Source organism: Lepisosteus oculatus, chromosome 2 (assembly GCF_040954835.1).
Source record: "Lepisosteus oculatus isolate fLepOcu1 chromosome 2, fLepOcu1.hap2, whole genome shotgun sequence".
NCBI classification, from domain to species: Eukaryota; Metazoa; Chordata; class Actinopteri; order Semionotiformes; family Lepisosteidae; genus Lepisosteus; species Lepisosteus oculatus.
The window spans coordinates 76207573-76233644 of NC_090697.1; the positions used below are offsets into that span (position 1 = coordinate 76207573).

Here is a 26072-nt window from a genome sequence, read left to right on the forward strand (position 1 = left end):
GATGCAATACTTCTGCACTATGAGTATGATGCCATCCTTCTGTGCAGATGAGAGTAATGCAATACTTCTGCGCTTTGAGTATGATGTCATCCTTCTGTGCAGATGAGAGTAATGCAATACTTCTATGCTATGAGTATGATGTCATCCTTCTGTGCAGATGAGAGTAATGCAATACTTCTATGCTATGAGTATGATGTCATCCTTCTGTGCGGATGAGAGTGATGCAATACTTCTGTGCTATGAGTATGATGTCATCCTTCTGTGCGGATGGGGTTGACAGCATGAGCACACATTATCCCACTGCCTCAGTGAATGCGTGGGTTAATGGCTGGACAAAGCAGTGATTCTTTTTCCCTTTTTCTCCTCCCCATCTCCCGCTCTTCCCTTCAGGGATGCCCGCAAATCCTCCCGACGAACGACATACTGGTCCCGGCAGGGATGGTGCGGCCGATCACTCTCCGCGCTCGCAACCTGCCCCAGCCCCAGTCTGGCCAGAAGAACTACGAGTGCGTCTTCAGCATCCAGGGCAAGGTCCAGCGCGTGCCCGCCGTGCGCTTCAACAGCTCCTGCATCCAGTGCCAGAATACCTCGGTGAGGCGCGGGTTCGCGGCCGGTGTGGGCCTGTGAATGAGTGTGTCGTGCTGACCCAGAGATAACGTCAAGCAGAGCCGTGCAGCAGGCTGCAGGCGGAGTCCGAGCGCAGGGCGCGAGGGGGGGGGGTGGCTCTCAGGGTGCAGAGTCCGGGCTTTGCTTGCAGTCGAGATGAAAGAGACGATGTCTGGCTCTTCGGAGTCCAGCCACTGATGTCATGCACAGTTCCATTAGCAGGGATATTGAAACCGGTTTGAATTTCAACACATTTTAGCAGTGCATTGAAGGCACAAATCTACAACAATTAAAAATAGCACTTTTTCAGTTTAAATCACAGGCTTCTTGATGCCCTTGCAGGTCTAACCCCTTGGACCTTGGGGTGGGAGTGAACTGTGGGAGGGTGTCATCACTGTTGATACAGGCTGGGGTGGATACCAGGTCATCTTGCTTGCTTGAGTGTTTCACAATGTGGAGCGTTTTTAGAAGGAGGTACTTTTCAGAAGTGCAAAAATGGGCAAATTTTTCACCCACCCGAGAGAGCTTTTTGGAGAAAATCAGGAGGGGGGTGCCTTTTGTGGAGTCTAGTGTCCATGAATTGAAAAAAAAAAAAACTACAAAAAGAACCTAAAAGGAACGCAACTGAAGCTTGAGCCGTTTTGTGATCTGAACTGCTGTCTCGCCCCGTCTCTCTCATTGACCTTACAGACGGCGGCCTCATGTTTCCCCATCTGGTTGTCACGGTTACCCTGGGGAATCTTGTAAAACAATTAGCAGACCACAGGAAGTGGGGCCTGATTTGGTTAATGCGATGCAGCGAAAGAGAATGGGGTGGGGTGGAGTGGGGGGAGGGGTGGTGGCAGGTTGGAAACGAGTGTCTGATCTGTTTCTACAATGGAGTGTGTCCCCTTTTGCCCTTTGACCTTCCAGGGTCAGAGGCCACCCGTTGGCCCCCTGTCTTTTAAGGCAATTAATGTCCCGTGACCAATTTAATCATGGGGGTCGTGTTTGTCCTCCAGTGATCTGGGCGGGTCGATTGTCACTCTTTCTGAAGTCGCCTCCAGGCTGCACGTGGCCCTCATTTCGGAGGCCTGTCAGTCTGCAGTGATGTGTTCATCAGGGCTCCAGGCCACTCTTCCGTCCACACTCTCTCACTCTCTCTCCTTCCCTCAGACACGCCTGGGCGTCACTCGCAGTCAGAGAGACGTGGGCCTTAGAAAACTCAAACGTTCTTGAAAACAGACCCGAATTCCCTCTGAGGTACCGAGGGAGAGTAAGAACGGGTACAGACGTGAGGAGGGCATTCACCCCACCTGGGCCGGTGCACTCCACCCCGAGATCTCAGCCAGCTTTTCCCTGAAGGGAGCTGCCGGCTATCTGCTTCAGCAGCATGGCTGGGCAGCTTTGTTCCACACTCCCACCGCCCTTTGTGTAAAGATGCGCCTCCAGTTTCCGCTTGCGTCCTCTGGTTGCCGTTTCACGGTTCGCGGTGCCTTTCAGGATTTGCAAGATTTGTGTCACGTCCCTCCTCAGCTTTCTCTGTACAACACCAAAACGGTTCTGTTCCTTCCGCCTGTCAGCGCAGAGTGTTCCCTTATGCTGGGGAATGTTTTGTATTTTATACTTTTAACTATATATCCTCACATTTTGTTTGCCTTTCTTGTCGCCTCCCCATGTTGTGTATCCTGTACTGTATCATGAAGACATTGACAAGCAGTCACATGCACTTGCAGCTTCTGAGCTCAGCTCTCTTTCATGAGCTCTTCGCCTCTTGTAGCCCATAAGAGCCCTCGAGCCTGAAGTGGGGTCTGTGCAGTGCTCTGCCTGCAGCCCCTATCCTCTCTCTCTCTGGGAGATGCTCAGATTAATGGGCAGTCTGATTACTTGTGACATGCAGGAGAAGGAGAGTTTCATCCCTCCTTGCCTGTCTCCCCACGCTCTTGTCTCTTGTCCACGGGCACAAGATGAATCTCTCTTAAATATTAATCTGCTGTGAGACGAGACTCACTGCAAATTACACCCCCCCAGCCCAGGGAACTCCTGCCTGTGGTCCCCAGCGTCTAATATCGCAGCACAGTGGGGATCGATCAATACTGTCATTAGCACGCCGGTCCACCTCCATTCCAGATTCCAGCGGTGTGTGTGCAGCCAGGTGACTGAGCCTGGGGAGGGTCAGTGAGGGCTGAGTCGGTTGTTCCCCTGACTTGCCTGCTTCAGCTTTTGCATTCGAGGCAGTCCGGACCTGGCCCGACAGGCTACAGCCTTGAATGTGCAGCTCGGCAAGCAGTCAGCCCCTCCTCTGGATCTTAAGAAGTTAACGGAGAAGCTGTTGTGTTTGTTGTTCTTAGTCTGCCCTTTTCTACAACCTTTGTGTCGGTACCTGTGCCTGTCTATCTCTGTATCTTGCTGTGCCTGCTTGCCTTTCTATCACCCTGTGTCTCTCCATCTCTCTGCCCACGTGTCCTGCTCTGTTCCGTCACAGAGGCTGTGGCCTGCCTGTCTCCTCGCTCCGGACTTGAGTCCCCTCTCTCTGCCCCCAGTCTACCCATCACAGGCCAGCTGAGCCGATCTGTCAGTCCGCTCCTGGGCCTGGTGTCCCTTTTAAAGCGCCGCTTCCTGGGTGCCGAAGGGCCCAGGGGAGTGTCCCCCGCTCCCCAGCTATGGGGTGAGGGCCAGGGCGCCCCCTGTCGGGCAGCTGTGTAAACCGATGAGCCCGAATGCTCAGACGGCGGAGACCCCCCCCTCCCCGTTCCGCTCTGCGGTTCGTCTGAGCGGTGCCGGTCTGCTGCAGGCAGGGAGCGGGCAACAGGGCATGTGCCCGGGAAGCACCCGCGTCAGCTTTTGTCTGATGCGGCGTATCTGACAAGGCCTTGATTTGCCAAGTATGCCAAAAGGCAGGATTGTGTGCACCTTAATCCTGTCAAAATCCTACGACCCCTTTGAGTTTCCAAGGCGTGTGAGTGTGTGTGTGCGCGCATGTTCTTTCCTCCTCTTTCTGTCTTCTTGACAGCTCTGGAACGGTTACTGCACACATCAGCGAAATGCCCAGGACTTGAATAACGGGGCGCCTGCTGGGGGCCAGGGACATACGGCACCCCCGCCTTACAGAACAGGACGTTAAGTGATAATTCCCAGGCCTCCGTGTGGAGGAAATCAAAAAGCCCCAGACCTCGATCTAGGAGATTATCGTCACCATTTCTGTTACTCCTCTCATCCTCGTCATCATAATTGTTGCTATTAATAGCACGATGAGGTGGGGTGACCTGAAGCGAAAGGCTTTCTAGATTTGGGCCCAAAAAATGAAATAAAAAAATAAATAAATGGAAACAATTTTTCAAATTGTCTGACGGACGTAAGTGTTGCTAAGCACAGCTGGGCCCTTAACTACCGGCCCCCCTTGGCGTTGCCGAGGCAACACAGGACTGTTGAACACTGACCAAGTCCTGAACTTTCTCTCCCAGTGAAAAGAGGTTATAGTACCCCCCCATGGCACCCCCCCCCCTGCCTGGCAAATCTCATCAAGACAATGAGGCGTTTTGTATGTTGGGAAAGCAGAGCAGACAACATTGCTCATCTAAGCTGTTTTGAAATCAACTTTTCAGCCTCGCATTACACATTATATATATATATGTGTGTGTGTAAATGCATGTTGTGTGTTTATTCTACCTCTGTCATATGTGGATCTCGCATGAGTATTGTAAACCTTTGATTTGTTCCCAGTCTTTGACAGTGACTCATCCCTCACCCAAATGCATGGAGAAAATTCCTGGTGAAGACAACAGGGTGTCTGTATTCCTGCTGGGATATTTGTTTCCCTCCTGAAATTGGTCTAAAAAGCATGACTATTAACTGCAGACGAAAGGTTACAAGCCCGAGAAGCCATTTGAAAAATCCAGCCCATTTGATAGTTAGTAGCTAATTGATCCCAGGATCTCTTCCAGCTTTTTCCTAAAGGAAACCTGGGTTCCAGACACCCACAACCCTTTGGGTAGAGAAGTGCCTCACTTTTAAGTGCATATTCAGAGTTGTCTCTTGTGCCCTCTGGTTCTTGTTTCATTCTGAAGAAACCTTCTGGGTAGAGTTTCGCAAAGCCTTCATAGGTTTTTCAAAACGTGAATGAGGTCCCCTCACAGTCTTCTCTGTGCAAGAAGCTGGTCAGTGAAGGACATACCCTTAAACCCCAAGCATTACGCTAGTAGATACAGATACATATTAGCTGGATGTACAGTAGTGTTTAGGGGCATGAAGAGGTTGTGGGTTCGAATCCTGGGTGGAGCACTAATGTTGTACTGTTGAGTGAGGCACATTGCTTATATTACTGCAATAAAATGCCCAACTGTGCAAAATGACACAGACGGAAGACACTCTGCATTAAAGCATTAGTCAAATTACCAAAAATAATCTTACAATACTACCCTGTTGGTGCCATGTAATATTATGTAGTACCTAATGATTTAGTAGTTGACCTGAACACTTTTCTGTTAGTCAAGACTATGGAACTATGAATATATTCCTGTATGTCAAAACTAGTCTGAAACAGGAAGGCATCTTTTCACGTTTAAGAAGCACACAGGGGTGTGTTTGTAGTTGCAAAGTGAACATTTTAAAAAGAAGACCCATGTCAGAGCTTGAAATCCTATACAAGCCATTGTTTCTTTAAATTGCTGAAACATTTACAAACCATTCCTGATGAGTAACTTTCAGGTCGCATTAGAAGGGTCGATTAATGAAGATTGACATTCACTTAGTGCAACGAAGAAATCCGTCTGGAATAACAACCGACTAGCCCTCAGTGATGAAGAGCCCTTAATAATTAATCGGATCAAATAAAAGATTTGTCTATAAGGGTCAAAGATACAACAGACACACTTTACAAAGTGCCAGGTGTTTATAAGACATAATTGGCGAAAGACCACTAAGGAAAAAATATATTTACAAAATGAAACCTGAGTGCTGTCGTCAGGATTTGGATGTTACAAAAACACCCGACTGAAAGACGCAGGCGAACATGTGACAACAACGTGGTCTGTATGCCCTTGGTATGGGCTGATCGAGAGCACTGCTGCTCTACAGATGGGTTCTGTAGGTTGATAAGTAATGTCCAATTAAACCACTTTGCCACAGCGTGTGGGCAGTGTGTGCGTTTTAGGCTGCTGTGCTTTAACAGAAATATTCAGGGGACTGACTGAGTGCTTCATGCTGGGAAAGGATCACCTGGAGGTCAGGAGGACAGGGGGAGTGGACCACCTGGTGGTCAAGAGAACACAGGTGGGATCATATGCCTGGAGGTTGGTAGAATTATGAGGGACTTTGACCACCTGGAGGTCAGTAGAATGATGAGGAGGGGATGGACCGCCTGGGGGAGAGGAGGATGAGGAGGGGGTGGACCGCCTGGGGGTGAGGGGGGCTTGGAGGGGTTGACTGCCTAAAGATCAGGATTATGAGGTAGGGGGAGGTTGACCACCTGGAGGTCAGGAGGCTGAAGTACAGTGAAACAAGAGCTGTGAGCAGCTCATTGTTATCCCACTGGCTTTGTATTCTGAAACCTGAAATCGGGCTGAGGGATTTGACATTTTGTTTTTTGCATTGAGAAGTTGGAGCAGTAATAGGTGAGGAGTGCTTCGGTTTAACTTGGAAAAATCCCAAACACGTCAATTCCAGTAGTATGAGTCCATCTGTCTTTTCTGCTTCCACACAGCCACAGCTCCTTACAAGGTGAATTCCTTCCCAGTGGAGGTGCTCGGAGTTGTCACATTCCCCAGAAATCTATGAGAACAGATGATGATGAACTTTCACGCCATGCCAAAATTATCGATGTGTGTGGGCAGCTCTTCTCCCAGACAAAATGTCGCTTTCAAGGTGGATGAAAAATGACACCGATATCGTTTACGTCCGCTGCCATTTCTTTACATCCTCCTCCTCCTTCTTCCTCAGTTTTTTTGAGCGGATAAGTCCGTGGGGAGGTGGAAACCGCGATCACTATGCCTGTGACACTCTCTCAGTTTTTGCTCTAGCCTGGAGCTAAGAAGGATCGAGCCAAAACTCTGAGATAAGCCCCATTGTATCTGTATGCACAGAGCAATCTCTCTTTAAAAAAACAAGCACTAATCTCCGGAAAACTGCCTCCTCCTCACCCTGAATTACCACCTCCTCTGTTCCATGAACTTTTCTTTTTGAGATCCCTCTGCATTTCTATCAGTCCAAGGCCCAACACTCACTTCAGGCACTGCACTGCCATCCAGTTTGGTTGCTTTGCTGGTGTCCAAAGACATACTGATGACCTGGAGCTGGTTGTGAAGGAGCAGGCTGGCATCTTCATCTCTCCTGTTTGTCTGGAGAAGCAGTGGCCCCAGCTAGGCGTACTGACCCACAGTGAGTGTGCTCCAAGCATGTAGACGAGTGACAGTGTTATCAGAGCAGTGTGATAGTGTGTATAGATCAGGTGTTTGTCTGTCTCTGACTGGGGTGTAGTTGGCGTTGTAATGTCATTGAGTCCTGCAGTGCTTTGAAATGGTCTGAGCTTTGCTGGAATATTTTTTGATGGAGCTCTCCACTCTCTCCTGTAAGAGACTAATGCAGTGGCCTTTATTGGCAAATTGAATAATGGGATCTCATGGAATGGGCATTCCTGGCCCTGATGTGATTCCCAGGCCACTGGGAGGTCAGGAGAATGAGGAGGAGGGGTTGCGGGGTGTGCAGTGGGTGGATGGGGTCTGAAAGAGGGGCTGGCAGATGAGTGGAGCTCAGTAGCTCAGCAGCTGGACTAGAGGTGACAGAGATCACAGTGTACCAGTTGAGACCACAGGAGCTGGGAAAGGCCCCAGGCTGTTTTGAGGTTAAAAGGAGTTGGGGAAAGGTCACAAGAATGCACAAGAAAGTACAAAGACAAAACATATGCAGGAAAATGCACGGAGAGAAATGACCACTCGTGGCTGCGTATTTGAATTTGTGCTGAAATGCATTTCTGATGAGTCCTTGTCGATGCCTGCAGTGGTGTATTCCTCGTTGGGGTGTATTGTGAGTTTTGACTGACGTCTGGACTAGAGGGATCTGGAAACCTGGGCAGGGAGTCCCAAATAAGTGAAGGGGGAATCGGAAGAAAGGTTACAGACTAGAGGACGTCAAAGGATGAGCCGTTGAATTTGGTTCATGGATGTTTAGGGCTACTGGAGGCCTGGAACGCTAACATGGAGATATACAGTAGAATGCAACCATTCATTCTTTCCAGTGTTTAGCGGGAAACCAGATGAATGTAACCAACGCCCAACAGAACTGAGAGCAGTGCTAGGCCTGAGTTAATCCACCAGTGGAGGGCTGTAAGGTGTAGATGGCAGTACAGAAGGAAGAGGAGGAAAGGTCCTAGTATGGAGCCCTGTGGCACTCCCCCTCACAGGGGACTTTACCTCACTTTGGGCTGCGATGCTCACTCGCTCTAAGAACTTAGGTTCTGCTGCCCATATAAGATGGTAATTGTGGCCATGCAGATGGCAAAAGGCTGTCGTTTATTTACGAGGAGACTGTGACTAATGTAATCAAAGGCTTTGCAGAGATCCATGAAGGCAGCATCTGTCATTGAATTGTCACTGAGCGCAGTTAATGCATGTTCAGTTGGCAGCCCTGCGGCTGGAGAGGCAGATCTGTTTGTGCGAAAGCCAAGCGGTGTTTTTCTGATGAGAGATTCTGGGATTCTTCATGTTCAAAAAGCCGAGCGTTGTTTTCCAGCTCTTCTGAAAGAATGAGTAAGATACTGATGGCTCTGTAATTAGCAACATTAGCTCTCTCATCTGATTTATAGATTGGCGTAATCTTGGCAGATTCCTGCTGGTTTCACAGGTACTTTCCAATTAGCAACTGATTAAGACCGAAAAACAGCTGATTGAACCTTTTATTCAAACAATTAGGTTAATTAAGATCGGAGGAGGGTTGAAGCACAGAGGACCCTGTGGCCCTCGAGGGCTGGAGATATAAACCCTTCATCAATGCCATGTGTCGTTTTCGTTTGGTTTCTTTTTGTGTCCTTTGGTTTTCAAATGGAGGAGCGGGGGGATGAGTGTTAATCCAGCGGACACAAACAAATTCAGATCGACCTGGTCTCCCTCCTCCCAGTGCAGAAGTTCAACTCAATTCAATGTGTTTTATATAGCGCCTTTCAGAACAAGCTTGCCCCAAGGTCCTTAACAAAGCTGTGTGACAGTACATGATGTTACAATACAGAAAGAGAAAAAGACCAGAAGACAACGGAGGAGAGGAACCAAAAACTCCTGTAAGGAGAAAAAAAAACCTCTAGGAGTCCAAGGTCAACTGGCTGCCCAACCCTTCTGGGCATGCTAACATTATACAATTCTAAACAAGTACAAAATGTGGAGTATTACGTCTTCCATCATGTCCTTCTGTGTGCCTGTACTCCCTGCAGTTCTCTGTAGACCAGCAAATCCTTCTAAATGATGGCAGTTTGTGCGGTGTCCTTCTTGGATCCGTGGCAGTGATGCAGCATCCAACATGTGGGGAGGAGAATAGGATAGTTTGGTCAGAACAGATGTGTCTACCTGGCGGGCCAACACAGAGACACACAATGGCATGTACAGCAGCACCAGGAGCCATGCTTGCAACGAGCTATGATGTGAGGTGTGAGTAGGCTAGGCTGAAGTAATAGGTTTTCAGTCTGGATTTAAAGAAGTGTGGGAGGGGTCTTTGCCTGATAGCTAATCTATTAGCCAGGGTGATTTGTCAGCTTGCAGAGGGTCGCTCTCTTAGCTCAGCCTGTACTGATTCTGTTGTGAACCTTCCCCCTTCTCCCAGCAGCCTTAAGTGTTTTGCCTTGGCGATCGATGGGGTCTGATCGGCGCTGCTCTCCTGAGGATGCGTTGCTAAGTGCTCCAAGTATGGATGCTAATTAAAACGCTAAAGCATCACCCCTCTCCCACCCGCGTGGGCAGACCAGCGCAAGCCCTGTTCCACAGGGGCAGCCGACAGCTGGGCAGCTCGAACTCTGCCACGGCTCTTCGCAGATGTCCGAGTCGGGCTGTGATCTACGCACGGTATCTGTCTGGAAGTCCTCATCACTGATCCCGGTGTCCCTGCCCTGCAGGACTTACAGGAAACGTGTGAATGGTGATAATTAAGTCAATAGCTCGTTCAATTAAACCATTAAGAGCTCGGCTGGGAGGAAAACCTGTTGACTCCCAGGTTCTGCAGGAGGGAGGATCGATGATCTAATGAATGGCGCGTATTTGCTTTGAATGTGCAAAGATGTCATTTGTAGTTTTGATCAAGGGTGAATCACAGCTTCATGGCACAGCTGTATCTGCTCAGCATATGGGAGCTTTCTGATGGACAGCAAGAACAGCAGCTCGCCAGAGCAGGGTTCCTCATTCAAGCTGAGTCCCAGAAGACTTCATTGGACCCCACATTTACTGAATAGGGTGCAGTGTGGCATGTTCTCCAGGTTTCTGCTCCATGCCATATCAGAGCCCCCCCAGGACAAGGACAGCCCCCCAAGACAGGAACAGCCCCCAACAGACCCCACACGCTGCTGAAACAATTCTCACCCTGCAGGCAGACCCTAGTGCTACAAGGCAGTTGCATTCAGATATTGGGACCACAAGACAATGGGGTACAGATGTTGGTGTCACATGAACCCCCCTGCTCCCAACCATGGTGCTCAGAAGATCCAGGATGAGAGGATTTACAATAACGCCTTTATGTCTCCCCACACCCGGCAGATTCAGTCTGTAGGGCATCAAAGAGCAAATCCTTTTGTTTAAAATCCGTTCGCTGGATTGTTGGAATATTGCTTACATGATGACAGCGGCAGACAACAATGCTTGATTTCCGATGCTTCTTCATTATGGCTGCAGAGTGGTCTGACAGGAACTGACCGTAGGTGACGATATGTGGCTGAGATGTGCCCTCAACAGTCTTGTTGCCCCGTGTGTCTGCAGTACTGGTACGAGGGAGACGAGCTGGGCGACCTGCCGGTGGACTTCTCGGTGGTGTGGGACGGAGACTTCTTCATCGACAAGCCAGCTTCCATGAAAGGTAGGGAGCCTTCGGCTGCTCGTCTTCTGTGGGGCCGCTGTGTAAAAGGGGAGCCCTTGAGCATGTGGTGGTGTCTGGGTGTTCCCATAGACCCTCTGCTGCGGACTTTTTTATTTTAAAAAGCTTTTGAATGACCGGTTATTTTTCATCTCCACCTCCCTCACTCCTCTCCTGGGTTTGCATACCTGTTGGTGTGTTTTTCACATTTCGGCTCGCAGGTAAAAATCCTGTCGCCGCACACGGGAGAGTAAAGAGGTGTGGGCAGACTCCTCCACCCTGCCCACCATCCACCTTCCAGCCAATCATCATTTAACACATCACAGGGAGCACCGCCCCCTGCTCAGAGCTGATTGGAGGAGATTGCATGCTTGCAATCACCTAGGAGGCCACAGGAGGCGCTGTGTTGCAGAGAGCTGAGAGTGCTCTAGTCAACCCATCCTCGCCTAGTCTCTAGGGTACTCTTACCCCATAGCTGGGCGACTCTGCTTGGGGAAATCCAGTCAAAGTTGCCTAGTGACATGACCCTAGGCTCGAACCCGCGACCATAGTCTGCTCCTCAATTATATAGTTAATAATTGGCAGGATCATTCTAACGATTGAAGTCTAGGTTATATTGCGGCGTCCACATGCAGCAAAGCTCTTCTCTACTGATTTTAGTCATTTGCTAATTATTTTAGATTAAAGCAGGTAATCCAATGTACAGCAGAGGCTCCAAAATCTGTGACAGTTTTACAGCGAACATAACGAAATCCTGAATTATGTGATCATACCTGCAAAGCCTCATGCTGGTCTTAATGTGTTCCGTGCTGCTTTTTCTGTGTTACATCAGAAACAATAGCATAGCAACCAAGCTAGCAGCGTCAGTCTACTGCTGTACTTTCTGTTAAAATCTCGAGGAGTGGAGAGAGCCGTTCTGCCAGTCCAGCCCACTGGTAGTTTAATAGTTAATAGATCCAAAGATCCAGCCTTTCTTGAAAGAAACCGGGGTTTTGTTTTCAACCACATGACTGGGGATTTTGTTCATTCAGCCCGTCTGTAGAGGACAGAATGTATCTGGTTGCTCTTTTCTGGACTAATTCTAGAACGTCAGTATCTTTTCTAGAACCTGGTGAGCACAGTTATGTCCAATATTCTAACTGAGCCTTTACTAGAGTTTTAACATAACTTCCCTCGGTATAAAAGCTCAAGTTCTTTATTAAGCAAACTGGAACTTTATTGTGTTCCAAGTAAATTACAGGAGACTCTTTCTTGGATTGTAAGTCAGTCCCCTTTTGGCGTTTTTTCAAAGACGAGATAATTTTTCTCATCAGTGTGTGTCAGGGCTGTTTGGTGCAGGGCTGGGGGAGTGCTTGTTAACAAAATAATATTCAATTTGGTGGTAAAAAGTGTGTGACATTTCATGGATTTAAGCAACTGCAGAATGCAAAGCATTAAGGCAATAAAGAAACCGCATCTTCCCATATTAAAAAATTCTTGCTCGATTATTTGTGCAGGCTATAAATATGCATTAAATCTAAAATTACGCTGTTCGCAGTGTTGATTACATGCCTTTTATACAGTTTTCTGACAATTTTACAGCCCTTACCCAAATGTATTTAAATTTATATAATTTACATGCAGTTCAGCATCACTCATTAAATAACTAATCTAAGGAAAAATATTGTCTCGCAGACTAGCTGCAGTACAGATTTCCAATCATCCTCCCTTGGCCATTTAAACTGGCTCAACTGTGGATTTGAGTAAGGGGGGAGGCCAGGTCTGTTGCCATTGCAGTAGTTCCAGGGACACCCTGTAATAATCAGTCTTCATATCTCAGTAATATAAGTACAGTGCTACTCAGCCAATCAAGTTATTGGTTATTTGATCTGGGGATCTCATCCAGCCATTTCTTGAAAGAAGCCAGTGTGCTGGCTTCAGCAACATGGCTGGGTAGCTTGTTCCATGCCCCCACAACCCTTTGGGTATAGACGTGCCTCCGATTCTCAGTTTTGAATGCATTTCCCCTCAGTTTTCCCTTGTCTTCTCTGGCTCCAGTTTCACTGGTCAGTTCTGTAGAATTCCTCTTGGGTTGACTTTGTCTTTGTCTTGAAGGACATTTAATTCGGCTCGTTCAGCAACACGGCTGGGCAGTTTGTTCCAGACTCCCAGAACCCATGATGTTTTGCTCTTTGGCAGTCTAAGCCAAGGTGCGCGATCAGGCCCCATGGAAAAAGTGATGCTGCCCCCTGGTGGTGGTACTGTCGCCAGAAGTTCAGCCACCAATTCGCTGAGCCCCTTTTACTCTTGGGGCACCTTCTTTTCAGCATGGTGACTCCTTATCGAGGAGATGCATCGAGGAGGAGCGGTCAGGAATACTGATAGAGATGAGCCTCTGTGCTCTTCTGTCTTACTTGGGTCATTGGCCCTGATTTGCTTAATATTTTATTTTCCTGATGTCCACACCCCCTAGGAGACTGAGTACAGAACGTCAAAGTAGCTTTTAAACATCACGGACATGAATTAAAAATGTCTTCCAAATATCCCCATGGAGACTTCCGTGAGCTTCCTGTGTTTTTGACCTGTGGCTGTTTTTGCTGACGTTCTGAATCCCTGCGGGAATATTAAACATTCTCTTGACACTTGCGCAGAGCAGAGACCTGTAACGCTGCTCACCACAGGCTGGGAAACTTCAACGCTAGAGAGAGAAGCTGAGATCAACAGCCATCCCCTGATCTGCCTGTTGCTCTGTGTGGGCGACCGGGCCAGTCTGTGTGTGTGTGGGGGGGCGTGTCCCACTCCCTCCCGCCCTCTTCTGGCCAGCAGCTGTCATTACACCTCTAACAATTGGATCCAGCTGTCATTCTCCTAGAGAATAACGCACAAAGGAGATCAAATTAGCGCAGCAGATAATGAGACTGGCCCACGCTGGTCGTGCCTCTTCTAGAAGCGTTTCAAACCCTCATCCTGCGGTGCCGCAGCTCTTGACACGGGGGGGTGTTCCTGCGGGCCGGTGCTCTGCCTGATTGGGCCGGCCGCTGACGGCCGTGCCCCTCTCCCTCTCCCTCTCCGCGCAGCGCTCCTGTACAAGTGCCCGGCGCAGCGGGAGAGCTGCGGCCTGTGTCTGAAGGCCGAGCCCAGTTTCGAGTGCGGCTGGTGCACGGCGGAGAAGCAGTGCCTCCTGCGCCAGGACTGCCAGGCCCCCGAGCACAACTGGCTGCACCCGGGGCGGCGCAACGTGCGCTGCAGCCACCCGCGCATCACCAAGGTAGGGCGCGACCTTCGACCCCCACGCCCCACACTGCTCCCTGTAGCGCTCCTGCACCATAGAGGCGTCTGAAAGCCCCAGTGCAGCAGACTCATGGGATGAGCTTAGGAAAACCATCTTCATCCTCTGTTGTGCTTGTAATGCTGGCACCATATCTGAGCTGTGTGCAACAATTCCTACAAAAACCTAGCTTGTTTTTGAGATAACTGTGATGTAATACCAAGCCCACGATGGAGCACACACAAACACACCAGCATCTGGGAGCCCAGCCTTGTGCACGCTGCAGACTCTCGGGAAGTACGCCGATATTTCAGCCGCCGGCGCTGAGGCTTTGAGGGAAGTGTGTGGGGCAGCTCGTGGCTCGTTTCAATGTTGAGAGAGCGGCCGGAGTGATGGTGATCTCGCCTTCTCCCGAGAGATCTGGCCGCTGACGGGGCCCAAGGAAGGAGGCACGCGCGTCACCATCGTGGGCGAGAACCTGGGGCTGCACGTGCGCGAGATCACTCACGTCAGGGTGGCGGGCGTGCGCTGCAACCCCGTGCCCTCCGAGTACATCAGCGCCGAGAGGTGAGTTCCCCCTTCCGCTGGACCGCAGGCCGGGGGGAGAGATGCCATGGGGAGCCGGCGCCACTCACTGTAGAGCAGACTCGTGGGATAACCCTTGGAAAACTGTGGAAGTACTCTGCAAGCTGACAGTACCCAGCAAAGCCCTTTTATTCATGGATTGAAAATACATTTCACCATGCAGCTGGTGAACATTGTTGGTAAAATTCCAGTAAATTCCTATTGGATAGATTTAATAAATAAGAATCAAAAATAATAATGCCCTCTTCCCAAAGTAAGACCATCTGACCAGAAAGAGCAGTAATTTACAGTTTAAGCTCATTTTCTGTGCATCGGTGAGCTGTACGTGCCTGCTTCACTGTGTTAAATAATGCAGCCCAGCAACTGAACTCAGCAAGTCTTAAAGAGGCAATACTGCCAGCGAGAGCCAAATTAGGTTTCAGATCGGGCTGTGCATACTGAATAAGGCATCAACAGAGCGATATGACTGCTTCATCAATAATTTCATTTGCAACTCCTAGCAGAGAACAAGGTTTTGTCAAGTCTGGGAAAAACCTACAAGTTAGTGTTTAATAAAGGTGTTCGGAGGAGTTGCAGGATACCGTGCTGAGTTAATCAGGAAGTGATTCACTGCTTGTGAAGCAAGGCTCAGGAGGGCTTGGAGACTTCAGTAGGCTAGGCTGTAAGGCTTGAGCTGTGACTCTGTATTCCCCTCCCAGTGCAAGTCAGCAGAAACTGAGCAGACACCTCGTATTTAGCACTTGAGAGCAGACAAACCCATTATGAGAATTAGGTTTTGGCTGGTGTTTGCAAGTAAGAATTTCTGCTTGAGGGAGTCCTGATGATCACGTCTTGCCCTCGGTCTTTGTGTTACATGTGGATGCCTGCCATCTACTGTAGGAGGTCTCTCTAGGGCCTAGTGCTGTGGGGTGGCCCAGATGAAAATTTAACCGTGGTGCTCAAAGCAGAGCAATGTTGACGCACACTTAAACCATGGAGAATGCTATAACAAGCACAAATGGTGAGAAGGAATGATGACCAGGCAAACTTGTGGTGAAATGGCTGAGGATACTACTGAAACTCTGTTCAGCTTTGCCTGGGGAGAGCAGTGGGTGTCCCCTGTGATCATGACTGTGCTCTCTCGCTCACGTCCCCCCCCTTCCAGGATCGTGTGTGACATGGAGGAGTCGTTACTCCCCAACCCCCCAGGGGGCGCCGTGGAGCTGTGCATCGGCGACTGCGTGGCTGAGTTTCGCAGCCAGTCTGTCCAGATCTACAACTTCGTGGTATGTAACACCCCTTGCAAACCTGACGCGCCATAAAAAAAAAAGTCTTCATTCCAGCTGAGCTCTCCATTATCTCAGGGGGTTGCAGGTTCAAATCCGGGGAGTGGGGCACAGCTATGGTCCCCTTGAGCAAGGCACCTCACTCACATTGCACCAGTAAATGTCCTGCTCTATGCCCAGGTCCCCCGGCCCTTGTTTATATTTTTAATTAGAACTATAGGATTAGTGTTAATGGAAAAAAATAGGTTTGCTCCAGAGAAAGTATTTGAATGGTAAATGTTGAAAATAGCCTAAAAGACTCTGGTTGTTTCGGCACATTTTCATTGCCTGAATTCTCAGCTGGTGTTGAGGCCGCCCCTCGGCCACCAGGATGCGGGTCTTGGAGCTTTTCCCCCTAATAATTCACGGGGCGTGGAGGGGAGTGGGGGGGCTGGAGCCGTTTTCTCCCTGCTGCTCAATTCAAGCAGAAGGCAGCCTGAGAGCAGAGTGCAGAGCTGCCATGCAAAGAAAGAAAGAAAGAAAAATAAGGTTGTAAAATGCGCCCAGCGTGATGTAATTACCAAATCCTTCCTTGGAGCATTAAGCAGCGCGGAGCAGGAACGTGGCAACAGTCAATTACCCAGGAGCTCCTACGCCGCGAGGAATAAATGAGCCAGACTGGGGGCTCTTCAAACGCAAAATCAATAGTGACCTTGCAGCTTAATTCCAGGAGTGGCAAATGTACTCCAGATAAAAATTTTAAAAAATGAAATGTCAAATGCATGAGAAGCCAATTGCTTTGTGTGTGTGTGAGCGCAGCAGACCTGTTATCACTTAAGGTATATATTATCCACATTTTCCTGCATGCTGCACGCATGGATATCTGGGGTCTGCTTCAGTCCTGGGTGTCCGACACGGATGGGTGCTGTTTGAAAGAGTAGGTGTTCTGCCCTGCTACCAATTCTACACCAAGCAGAACGAAACGTTGAAATTGCCTTACGTACTCTAGGTCCTGAAAGATTTAGAACTGGACACGATTCGACCTCGTTATGTGGTTTTCTTATTAGTTCATGGAAACATGCGGAAATCAGTCCGCTGTGTCTTCTGTGAGAATCTGCCCGGAGTGTCGTTTGCCCCGCCGGAGAATCCCTCTAAAGACAGGACATCCGAAAGATGTCCTCGGACATCGCTCAGCCCATCAAGTCACCCGGTTCCATACAGCCCAGCAGCCAGTGAACAACCTCCTGTGAACAGGGGGGAATCCAGTGGGAACGTGTTTGCGCCACACGGACAGGCATCTCAGCCTGGATTCAGATCCGGAGCCCTGAAATCCCGTGGATATTGGGTCCAACATCCCTTCCACGAATGAATGCGCATCACTGGGGGACCACTTGGATTCGACCAGCTTTAAAAGAGAAGTCCTTCCCGAATGGAGGCGATTCAAGGGAATCGTATCTGTGGTACATTGGCCAAAAATGCTTGCCTGCGTAGCGCACCCAGTCTGGCTCTCCCTTGTTTTTACCGCTGAGCAAGAAAACTGAGACCATTTTTTTTCAGAACGCACCCACCACTCCCCTGTGTCTTGGGGTACACTGTCTGGGCAGCAGGGTGCGTTAAAGGGGGACACACAGGGCATCAAATTAGCCAGTACAGCACAGCAACCCAAACCATGTTCCTGGTTAATGCTGTTAGTGTAAGGATGGGGAGCTAATCTCCCTGGATACTGGGGCACCTGGGAGACAGCACTGTGGTGCAGCGCTGGGGCCCTGGGTCCAACTCCTGGGGTGCTGTCTGTGTGGAGTTTGCATGTTCTCCCTGTGTTTGCATGTGTTTCCTCTTGGGTGCTCCAGTTTTTCCTCCCGAATTCCAAAAACAAACTGGTGGGTTAAATGGCTTGTGGGAAAACTGGCCCTGATGTGAGTGTGTGTATGTGCCCTGCGGTGGACTGGTGTCCTGTACTGGGTGCATCTTCACCAGGATAGACGCCGGTCCCCCTGTGACCCTGCACTGGAGAAAGTGGTTATAAAACGGATGGATGGATGGATGAGCGCGTTGAAAGAGTAATACCAAGGACTGTTCGGTCTAGAGTACAGCACTGCAGGGAGTGGAGGCGGGGTTCACTGGGTGGATCAGCGCGACGTTAATTGACTTCCCCTCGCGCACTTCCTGCCAGTCGTCTCAGACGTGTGTTGCAGAAACAAAACTGGCTTTGTTTGGCGTGTTAAAACGTGAAAAGCCACATGTTTTTTAGGGTACAAACACGAATCCGGCAATAAGGGCAAGAAACGGGGCAGCGGGGACGGAATGTTCTGGTGAGAAATTGGCGGTGATGTCATCTCCTCAGTGTCCCATCCACTGCGGTTTTCACCACAACTCCGAGTCCAGAAAGTGGTCAGTTCTAATTACCATCTAGATTGGAAACTGGGAGTCTGGCAATTTTTTAAACATGGAGTAAAAGAAGATTGGTTTTCCGCATCCTTAGAAACATCTATGTTTCCAGTAAATCCACTCAGATTAATTTTTGAGGGATGGACTCATAACTGGCCACAGTGGTGCTGTATTCTGTATTGAAGTTATGAGAAGAACCGTCTTATTCCTTTCGTCACTCCCTAAAGACAAAACATCCACAAGAGGAATCCAGCTGTTTCTGAAATTGGAGTATCAACTTGAACAACATGGCTGGGCAGCTTGTTCCACACTCCCACAACCCTCGGTGTAAAGAAGTGCCTCCTGCTCTCAGTTTTAAATGTGCTCCCCTGTAGTTTCTGCTTGTAGCCTCTCGTTCATGTCTTAAATTTGGAAGAATTCCTCTGGGCCGATTCCGTCGTTGCCTTTGAGGATCTTGAATACTTGTCAGGTCCCCTCATGGTCTTTGCAAAGCTAAAAAGACATGAAAGAATTTTAGCCTTTTTGTGATACAATTATTCCTCAATTTGTTGTGTTTTTTTAACATATTGCACTTTCAGCATACACAGAGTGTCTTTGGTAGATATAAGAACAGGGGTGTCCAGTCCTGGTCCCCGAGGGCCAGTGTGTCTGCAGGTCTTCTGTCCAGCTGAGCTCGTATAGACATTAATCAGCTTGTTAGTGGCTTAATTGGACCCATTTACCAAGGGTTCCCAGCTGCTTAAACATAGTTGAGAAACCTGCAGACACAGCAGCGCCCCAGAACCAAGACTGGTGACCCCTGGTATAGAGGTTAATAAGCCCTGCGTGATTCAGGTCATCGGACTGTGTGCCTGCTCGGCTGTGTGGCTGAGTCGTGTTCTCACAGGACGCCATTATATTCTTAATGAAAGTGTGAATTCTCTTTTTCCTCAACCTCTCCTCAGCACAGATGTTTCATGCCTGTCTTTTGTTCGCCCCCAGACGCCCAGCTTTAACAAGGTGCATCCCGACCGCGGGCCGGTTTCAGGAGGGACGGTGATCACGGTTTCGGGGAGACACCTTGATGCTGGCAGCTCCGTCACAGTGTTCCTGGGACAAGGAGAGTGCCAGTTTATAAGGTGAGCACAGCCCAGCTCTGCCCAGCACACTGGCCAAGCTTCCATGCCACCAAAAGGGAAACAGATAAGGCTCCCAGTTGCACAGATGGGCCTTTGATTAGTGTTATTTTAAATCACATTCAAATCCATGCATTTCTGTTTCATCAGGGCGGCATCAGTTGGTGGTAGTAAAACCTGAACTGGATCAAGCCGCTGTGCCCTGGGAGTCTGATTGGTTTCCTGGTGTTGAACTCTGCTCATTGCAGCAGCAGATTCCAGTTCCCTGCCTTGTGGGTTATCGAGGAAGTTTCACTCAGCTGGTGTCAAGGAATCAGCCTGATCTGCAAAGTGCAATACAGATCAATACCAAGACTGGTGAAGAATCTGGTGCAGATTCTTGACAGTCTACAGTCCATTAGTGGCACTATTTAAGCTGAACAAGTAATCAAGTTTCCATTAAATGAAATAGACTGAAGTAATACAATTTGAGATAAGGCTAACAATCCACAGATCCACAGCTCAAGGTTTTTAAAATTTCATGCAGCATCACAAAAATAACCACTTGGTTATTTCTTAATCCTGCGCTCTTGACCCGACCTGACCAGCTGTAACAGACGTTTCTCTTTTTAGTTTTGCAGGCACGATTCTTTTAAAATCAGGATGTAGCAAAAAGCAAATTCTCAGGACTCGAGGATCTTGATCTCCAGAAGGAACCTGGGGGGCTCTTTTAGAAGCTGAAAGTTCAGACAAGGTCTCACAGGCTGTGGGGTGTTTCTGTTTTGCAGGAGGAGTGTCCGGGAGATCGTGTGCCAGACACCCCCCTCTCTGGCTGCACCGGGACCTACAAACATAAAGCTGTACATCGACAAGGCGGAGATCATCAGCCCGGACACCCACTATTCCTACACGGAGGACCCCATCGTCTCCAGCGTGGAGCCCGGCTGGAGTATCCTCGAGTACGCTTCGAATACCCCCAGAAACAGAGCACTGAATTCACCGCCCTGCGTCGTCCCTTGGCCACAATAGAACAGCGCCCCCCTCCAGCGGTTACAAGAACTGCACCAGACACAGGGATACAGTTCTCACGTTTGGTGCAGTTCTTGAGACTAGATGCTGGCAGAAGGGATTGCTGTGTTGTAAATCATTGGCTGGAAAAAAGTATCCAGCCCAGAGCCCTAGAATTTCCCATTTCTAGCGGCCCCCTGTACCGCCATTAGAATCATAACTTTCCTATTCGGAGCGGAGGGGTTGCAGATTGGAGAAGTGTTTATGTTGATACGTTTTAGTCTTCAAGATAATGGGGGAAAGCAATAGAAAAGGCAATGTTGTAACACTTTGCAGTGAGCCTACACTTAGAAACTACATATAATTACGATGCATCCTTTATTATTAGGCATCCGTTCAGTGTAATCAGTGCACTTGCCCGTTCCAGCTGTGGAGGAGTAAGGACGCTCTCTGTTTGAGCCGGTTTGGGAACGACTGCAGAGTTTAACTGATTTTGGGGGTTGCCAAGGCCTCGGCGGATCTTCAGGATCTGTAGTGCAAAGCGCAGAATTAAAACCGAGGGAGGTTGTGTTCAGTCTGAACAGTGGTGAGAGCACGTGGGATATTGCATAAGGTTTGGATCACCGCGACACAAACGGGGCCCCTCAGCTGCGATCCGGTCCAGGGGGCGAGGCGCACCCCTAATTCCCACTAACCGGAATCTTGTGTTTCTTTTTCCAGCGGCAGCACTCCCATCACTGTGAGTGGCACCAACCTGCTCACCATCCAGGAGCCCAGAGTGCGGGCCAAGTATGGGGGCGTAGAGACCACCAACGTGAGTACGGGCCTCATCGCCCTGCCCTGTCTCTCGCCGCGCGCAGGCAGAGCGAGCACTCGGCTGTGAAATGGAGAATTAAAACACGTGGCTCCACTCAGATGTGGCGAGTTTCCCCCTGAAACGGGTTTCTCCTGTGGACTCGATACAGCGTGATCGTACTGTGTCGTTAACCCTCAAGGGATGTGACTGCCCAGCTCCGAATGTGGGGGTCCGCGGGACTTCACTCGAGCTGCTGGACGGCGCTAGCACAGCCTCCGCAAGAGGATCACAGCGTTAGACTTGTTGCCCGTTTGAGCTTCGTGATTTGAACAAACACGTGTGTTCATTGATGGCGAAAGAAAATGCTCACAACTTTCCATTCTCGTTGGTACAGCCGTTTAGAACTTTCACACCCTTGATGTTTCGGTGGTTAATTTGAGCCTCAGATGTTGGCGATTTCTGTTGTTTTTCCTCTTTGTGTTTGTCTTTTGCGTCTCTTTCAATTGTGATGTGCACCTATATACTCCTGTGTGCACCTGTATGGACCTGTGAGCTCTTGTGAGCTCCTGTGTGCACCAGTGAGCTCCTGTGTGTGTTCTCCAGCTCTCTCTCTGACCCAGTACTCTGGGATCGTGTGTGACCTATACCTCTCTCTCTGACTAAGCAGCAGTGTTAGCAGTGTCAGATGTTCCAGCACGCTGATCTCCTTTTCTCTTTCCTGCTCTGTCCTGTCTCGCTCTCTCCCTCCCTCCCCCTCTCTCCGGCCCAGGTGTGTCATGTTGTGAACGACTCGGTGATGACCTGCTTGGCGCCCCGTATCACCTACACTAAGCGGCTGCCCCCCGAATCAGGCCTGCACCCCGATGAGTTTGGCTTCATTCTGGACCACGTAACCTCCCTGCTTGCCCTTAATGGGACCCCCTTCACCTACTACCCCAACCCCACCTTCGACCCGCTTGGGAATTCTGGGATACTGGAGGTCAAGCCTGGATCCCCTATCATCTTAAAAGTAAGGAGCACTTTGTTTGTTCCTCACTTCTCTAAGGTCTGTTGTTAAAACCTGCTTAGCCTGTAAAAATGGATGCAGACATACAGTAGGCAGAATAGGAGAGTACAGGGCTGTGCCCTGCGTTGCCTCAGTAAGAGCCGGTCCACCTGGTGACTGTGCAGAGCCAGAGCAGTCACCTGTCTGAGCCCATGGTGAGGGTCTCTCTGTAGCGATACAGCTGATTAGAGTTCTCAAAACAGACGCATTTGCATATTAATACATCCTTCAAAACTGTCACGCACAATGCAATATTTTAGGTGACAAAGGACAAGAGACTCTGAATATTAATTTGAACATTTTCTTAGATAAGCCATTAGTTCTTCAAGCGCACGACACTGACTCGGTATGCCTTGGGGACACTGTCTTCTGTCATCCCTATTTCACTGCGGTTCAGAATTGATGGCAGTCTGGGTGCCGTCTCAATCTGCTCGCTGTTCAAGAGCCGGGCTGTTACCCGCCCTGAGGCACAGAGGCAGCAGGCGCAGAGCAGTGAGGCGATGGTGCTCCTCCAGTCAGGCGTTCACGCGACACCAAAGAGAGAGACAAGTCAGAAACGATCAGTTCCAGGGCCCAGCGGTCTTCCGGCGTCTCGGGCTGCAGACGAATTCCTCCCGAGAGACGCTGGCAGACCAGGAGAGCACTCCTGCGTTGTCAGTAAGGGCTGGACCACAGCCCTGGGTGGCCAGTCGCTGACTGACTGTGCAGGCCAGAGCAGAAGTGACGTCTTTTCCACGAGGACGTCTGAGAAAGCAATAAAAAATCACACTTTTATTTCTCTTTAGAAGAGACAAAAGAGAGGAGGTGGTGTAGTGAATTTTAGCAATGGATTTTCAGGAAAATCAGGAGTAGAAAACCTGTGAAATTAACCTACTGAAAAATCGAATCACTTTCTGTAGAGCCTGGCTTCATGCCTAAATATACTGCGCTTGCCTCTAACATTTCTTGTGATGTGAGCTGAAAACAAATGGAAATATTTGTTTTGGCTCTGTGAATTGAGAGTTTGATGGAACTAATTGGCTCTACGTAATGCTGCTAATGGATATAGACACTCTGAGCTGGGTGCTCAGGGTTTGTTTTAAATTGATGTTGAGTTTGTGTTCGCTGCTTGAGTTCAGCAGTTGAGCTCAAACTTGCAGAGGGACTTTTCCAGTCATTTCCAGGAGAGAAATGTATTCCAAAGCTTCCCAATTCTTGTTTACCTCTTTTCCTGTATGTTTTCTTTGCTCTGGGGTTTGTTTTGCAATTGCACTGATCCACCAGTAACACAACCCAAATAGACTTGGTCCTATTTTTTTTGTCCTATCACTAGGGGAAAAACCTGATTCCTCCTGCCCCAGGGAACACCCGCCTCAATTACACCGTGCTGATTGGAGAAACCCCCTGCCTGTTAACTGTGTCAGAGTCTCAGCTGCTCTGTGATTCGCCGGACCTCACTGGAGAACAGCGAGTCACGGTAAGAGGGTGGAGCTGTACTGACTGTTTGAGAGCCAATGAGGAGGCAGCTTTCAGTAGGATTCCTGGTATTAAAAAAAATCCAGGAGTTTTTTTTATTTTGTGTTGAAGGCAAAGGGCATCTCTTTGCCATTTCCTTCATGTGGATTTTTCTATAGTCTTACAAATAATGCTGCTGGAGTGGAACACTTTGATAAAACCTTTGCTGAAAGCACAGGGTGTCTCTTTCATGCTTATATAAAATGAAGCTTTTATAGACATAGAATGCAGTGGAGACAAATCAAGATGAGGGTTTTAGCAGTTGGAACACCCCTGAAATTTAAACAAGACAAAGGCAGTGCTTTATATCATCCTTGAAATGTTTTTCATCCAATCTGCTCGTTTCTTTCCGATAATTCAGGTCAGATGTGCTCACATGGGGTGGGATGAGGTGTTTCAGTCTCAGTCACAAACTAGACTCAAAACCCAAGGACAGTCGGACTAGAAAAGGTTAATGAATTTGGGGGTCGATCAGTAGTTGCCTGGTTCAAGGTTGAAAGGTTTAAAGCTGAATCTTTTAAACCTCTGTCTGCTCCAGTCTGTTCCAGTCTGCGCTGAATTGCTTTAAGCCGGTTTAATCCCAATATAGGAATCTGGGATGCCAAAAAATGGTGCTGTGCAGAGGAAAGAAGTCTTGATTGGGAACTGCAGGCAGTGATAGGCAGGTAGCGTGATGTCCTGAGGGAGGCTGGGAGTTTGGAAGAGGGGAGGTGGCAAGGGAGAGGGAGGGAGAGAGAGACGGTCTGGTCTGGGTGTTAATCAGCAGGCAGTTATTGGCAGCATTCTCAGGTCCTTTTTCTTTCTGTAATGGGTAATATTCAATAATTAATGTGCCGGAGAAGTCGGCTAATGACACTCTAAAGGTGAAACTCGTTAGGGAAGGCTGTAGGAAGTTGGTGTTAATTGGCACAGTGACCTCCAGCCATCGCCCCCCCCCCCACCCCCCCTCCCCTCTGCACAACAGTACAAACCCTTGTTCCTTTTCTAGCGAGCGGCGTGGTTCTGCACACATCCAGACTTACTGAACGGTTTTCTTTCAGCTCTTGAGACTGGGGCCTGAACGCTCAGTCACCCCTGTCACTTGCGTATGGGGGCTCTTTTTCCAAACATCTCTCAGGACAGAGTTCTCCCCTTTTGATAAACCCCCAGCTCCAGCTTTGTAAACCCAGTGATGAGTTTTTTCACATCTCAATTAGCTACAAAACCCAGAACCCAGGGGAGAACAAGGAAGTATGGACAAGCTCCTCCTCCCACCCTTCTTCTGACCAATCATCTTTTAACATCTTGCAGTCAGCACAGCCCCCAGCTGAAGGATCGGTGCTGATTGGAGGAGGGGCGTGTCCATCATCAACAGCACCACAAGCTTGCAAGCTTGGGAGGCCAAAAGGGGGCGCTAGGTTGCAGTGAGAGCCCTGGCTAATCCCACTGTCTCAGTGGCGCTTGGCTGATAGTGTGCCACCACTTGGGAGATCCCAGTCACAGTAACATGACCCAGGCTCAAACCCACGATCATGGATCTCAACCTGTGTGCAGACAAGGGCCCTTACTGATAGAGCACTGGGGAGCTCCTCCTAAATTCTAAAGCTGTTTAATTGAAGGAATTAATCTTATTTAATCTGCTCATGATTTGCAAGTCTGATATACTCCTGTCTGAGACTTCTGATGTAGGGATTTGGCCATTAGAAAAGCTTGCAGGGTTCAGAGCTGAGGCCACTGTTGTGCCTCATTCATATAGATCACACATGTCAGCGTACAAGAAGCAAATTAATTATGTTTGCACTTGATACAAAAAAAGGGTAGAACAGCCAACATCTATCAATACCAGGAGACTGATATTCAATTCCAAATATTCAGACATGGGATTTAATTGCATGGCCACTTAAATCAAATGCAAATATATAAGGGTTTGCATGTACGTAGGAAAATTGTAAGGCCAAATTATAATAATGGGCGTTGTAGAAAGTACAGGAGGGGGCTGAAGGATTTATGGGTTGTTATGATTTATTGCCCTTAGCATCTGAAAAATACTGTACAGTGTGGTATTCTGAGGTAAGAAACCAAGAGAGAGAAATGAATTTTTGTTAAACCAGTGCCCAGATTGAACATACAGGCCTGTTTAAGCATAATGCTTAAAATAACCAGTGGCTACTGATAATTCACAGCCATGAAACACTGCCCTGACAGGGAGAAGACAATGTAACCTTGAGCAACGCAACAACGCTTTTCTTCCCCCTCCCTGAGGGGAAACAAAAGGCTCTTGACCGATGGTTCCACTCGTGGTGGTATTGTCTCTCCAGATCGTGGTGGGCGGTCTGGAGTTCTCTCCCGGGACCCTGCACATTTACTCAGACAGCGCCCTCACCCTCCCCGCCATCATTGGCATCGGGGTGGGCGGCGGGCTGCTGCTCGTCGCCATCATCGCCGTGCTCATCGCCTACAAGCGCAAGACCCGCGACGCCGACCGCACCCTCAAGCGCCTGCAGCTGCAGATGGACAACCTGGAGTCCCGCGTGGCGCTGGAGTGTAAGGAAGGTAAGATCAGCCCGTC

The 26072-nt window shown here is 49.1% G+C and overlaps 1 protein-coding gene across 3 annotated transcripts in view; it reads left to right on the top strand.

Annotated features, from left to right (window-relative positions):
* The window catches only part of plxna3 (plexin A3), a 136831-nt gene that overhangs the window by 92810 nt on the left and 17949 nt on the right, over positions 1–26072 (top strand). For all 3 annotated transcript variants that reach the window (XM_069184100.1, XM_069184106.1, XM_069184110.1), the window contains exons 10-20: positions 391–591; positions 10530–10626; positions 13680–13870; positions 14289–14437; positions 15600–15720; positions 19069–19205; positions 19970–20140; positions 20910–21003; positions 21755–21994; positions 23343–23486; positions 25822–26056. In XM_069184100.1, the coding sequence (XP_069040201.1) occupies positions 391–591; positions 10530–10626; positions 13680–13870; positions 14289–14437; positions 15600–15720; positions 19069–19205; positions 19970–20140; positions 20910–21003; positions 21755–21994; positions 23343–23486; positions 25822–26056 (1780 nt within the window). The remainder of the gene's footprint in view (positions 1–390; positions 592–10529; positions 10627–13679; positions 13871–14288; positions 14438–15599; positions 15721–19068; positions 19206–19969; positions 20141–20909; positions 21004–21754; positions 21995–23342; positions 23487–25821; positions 26057–26072) is intronic.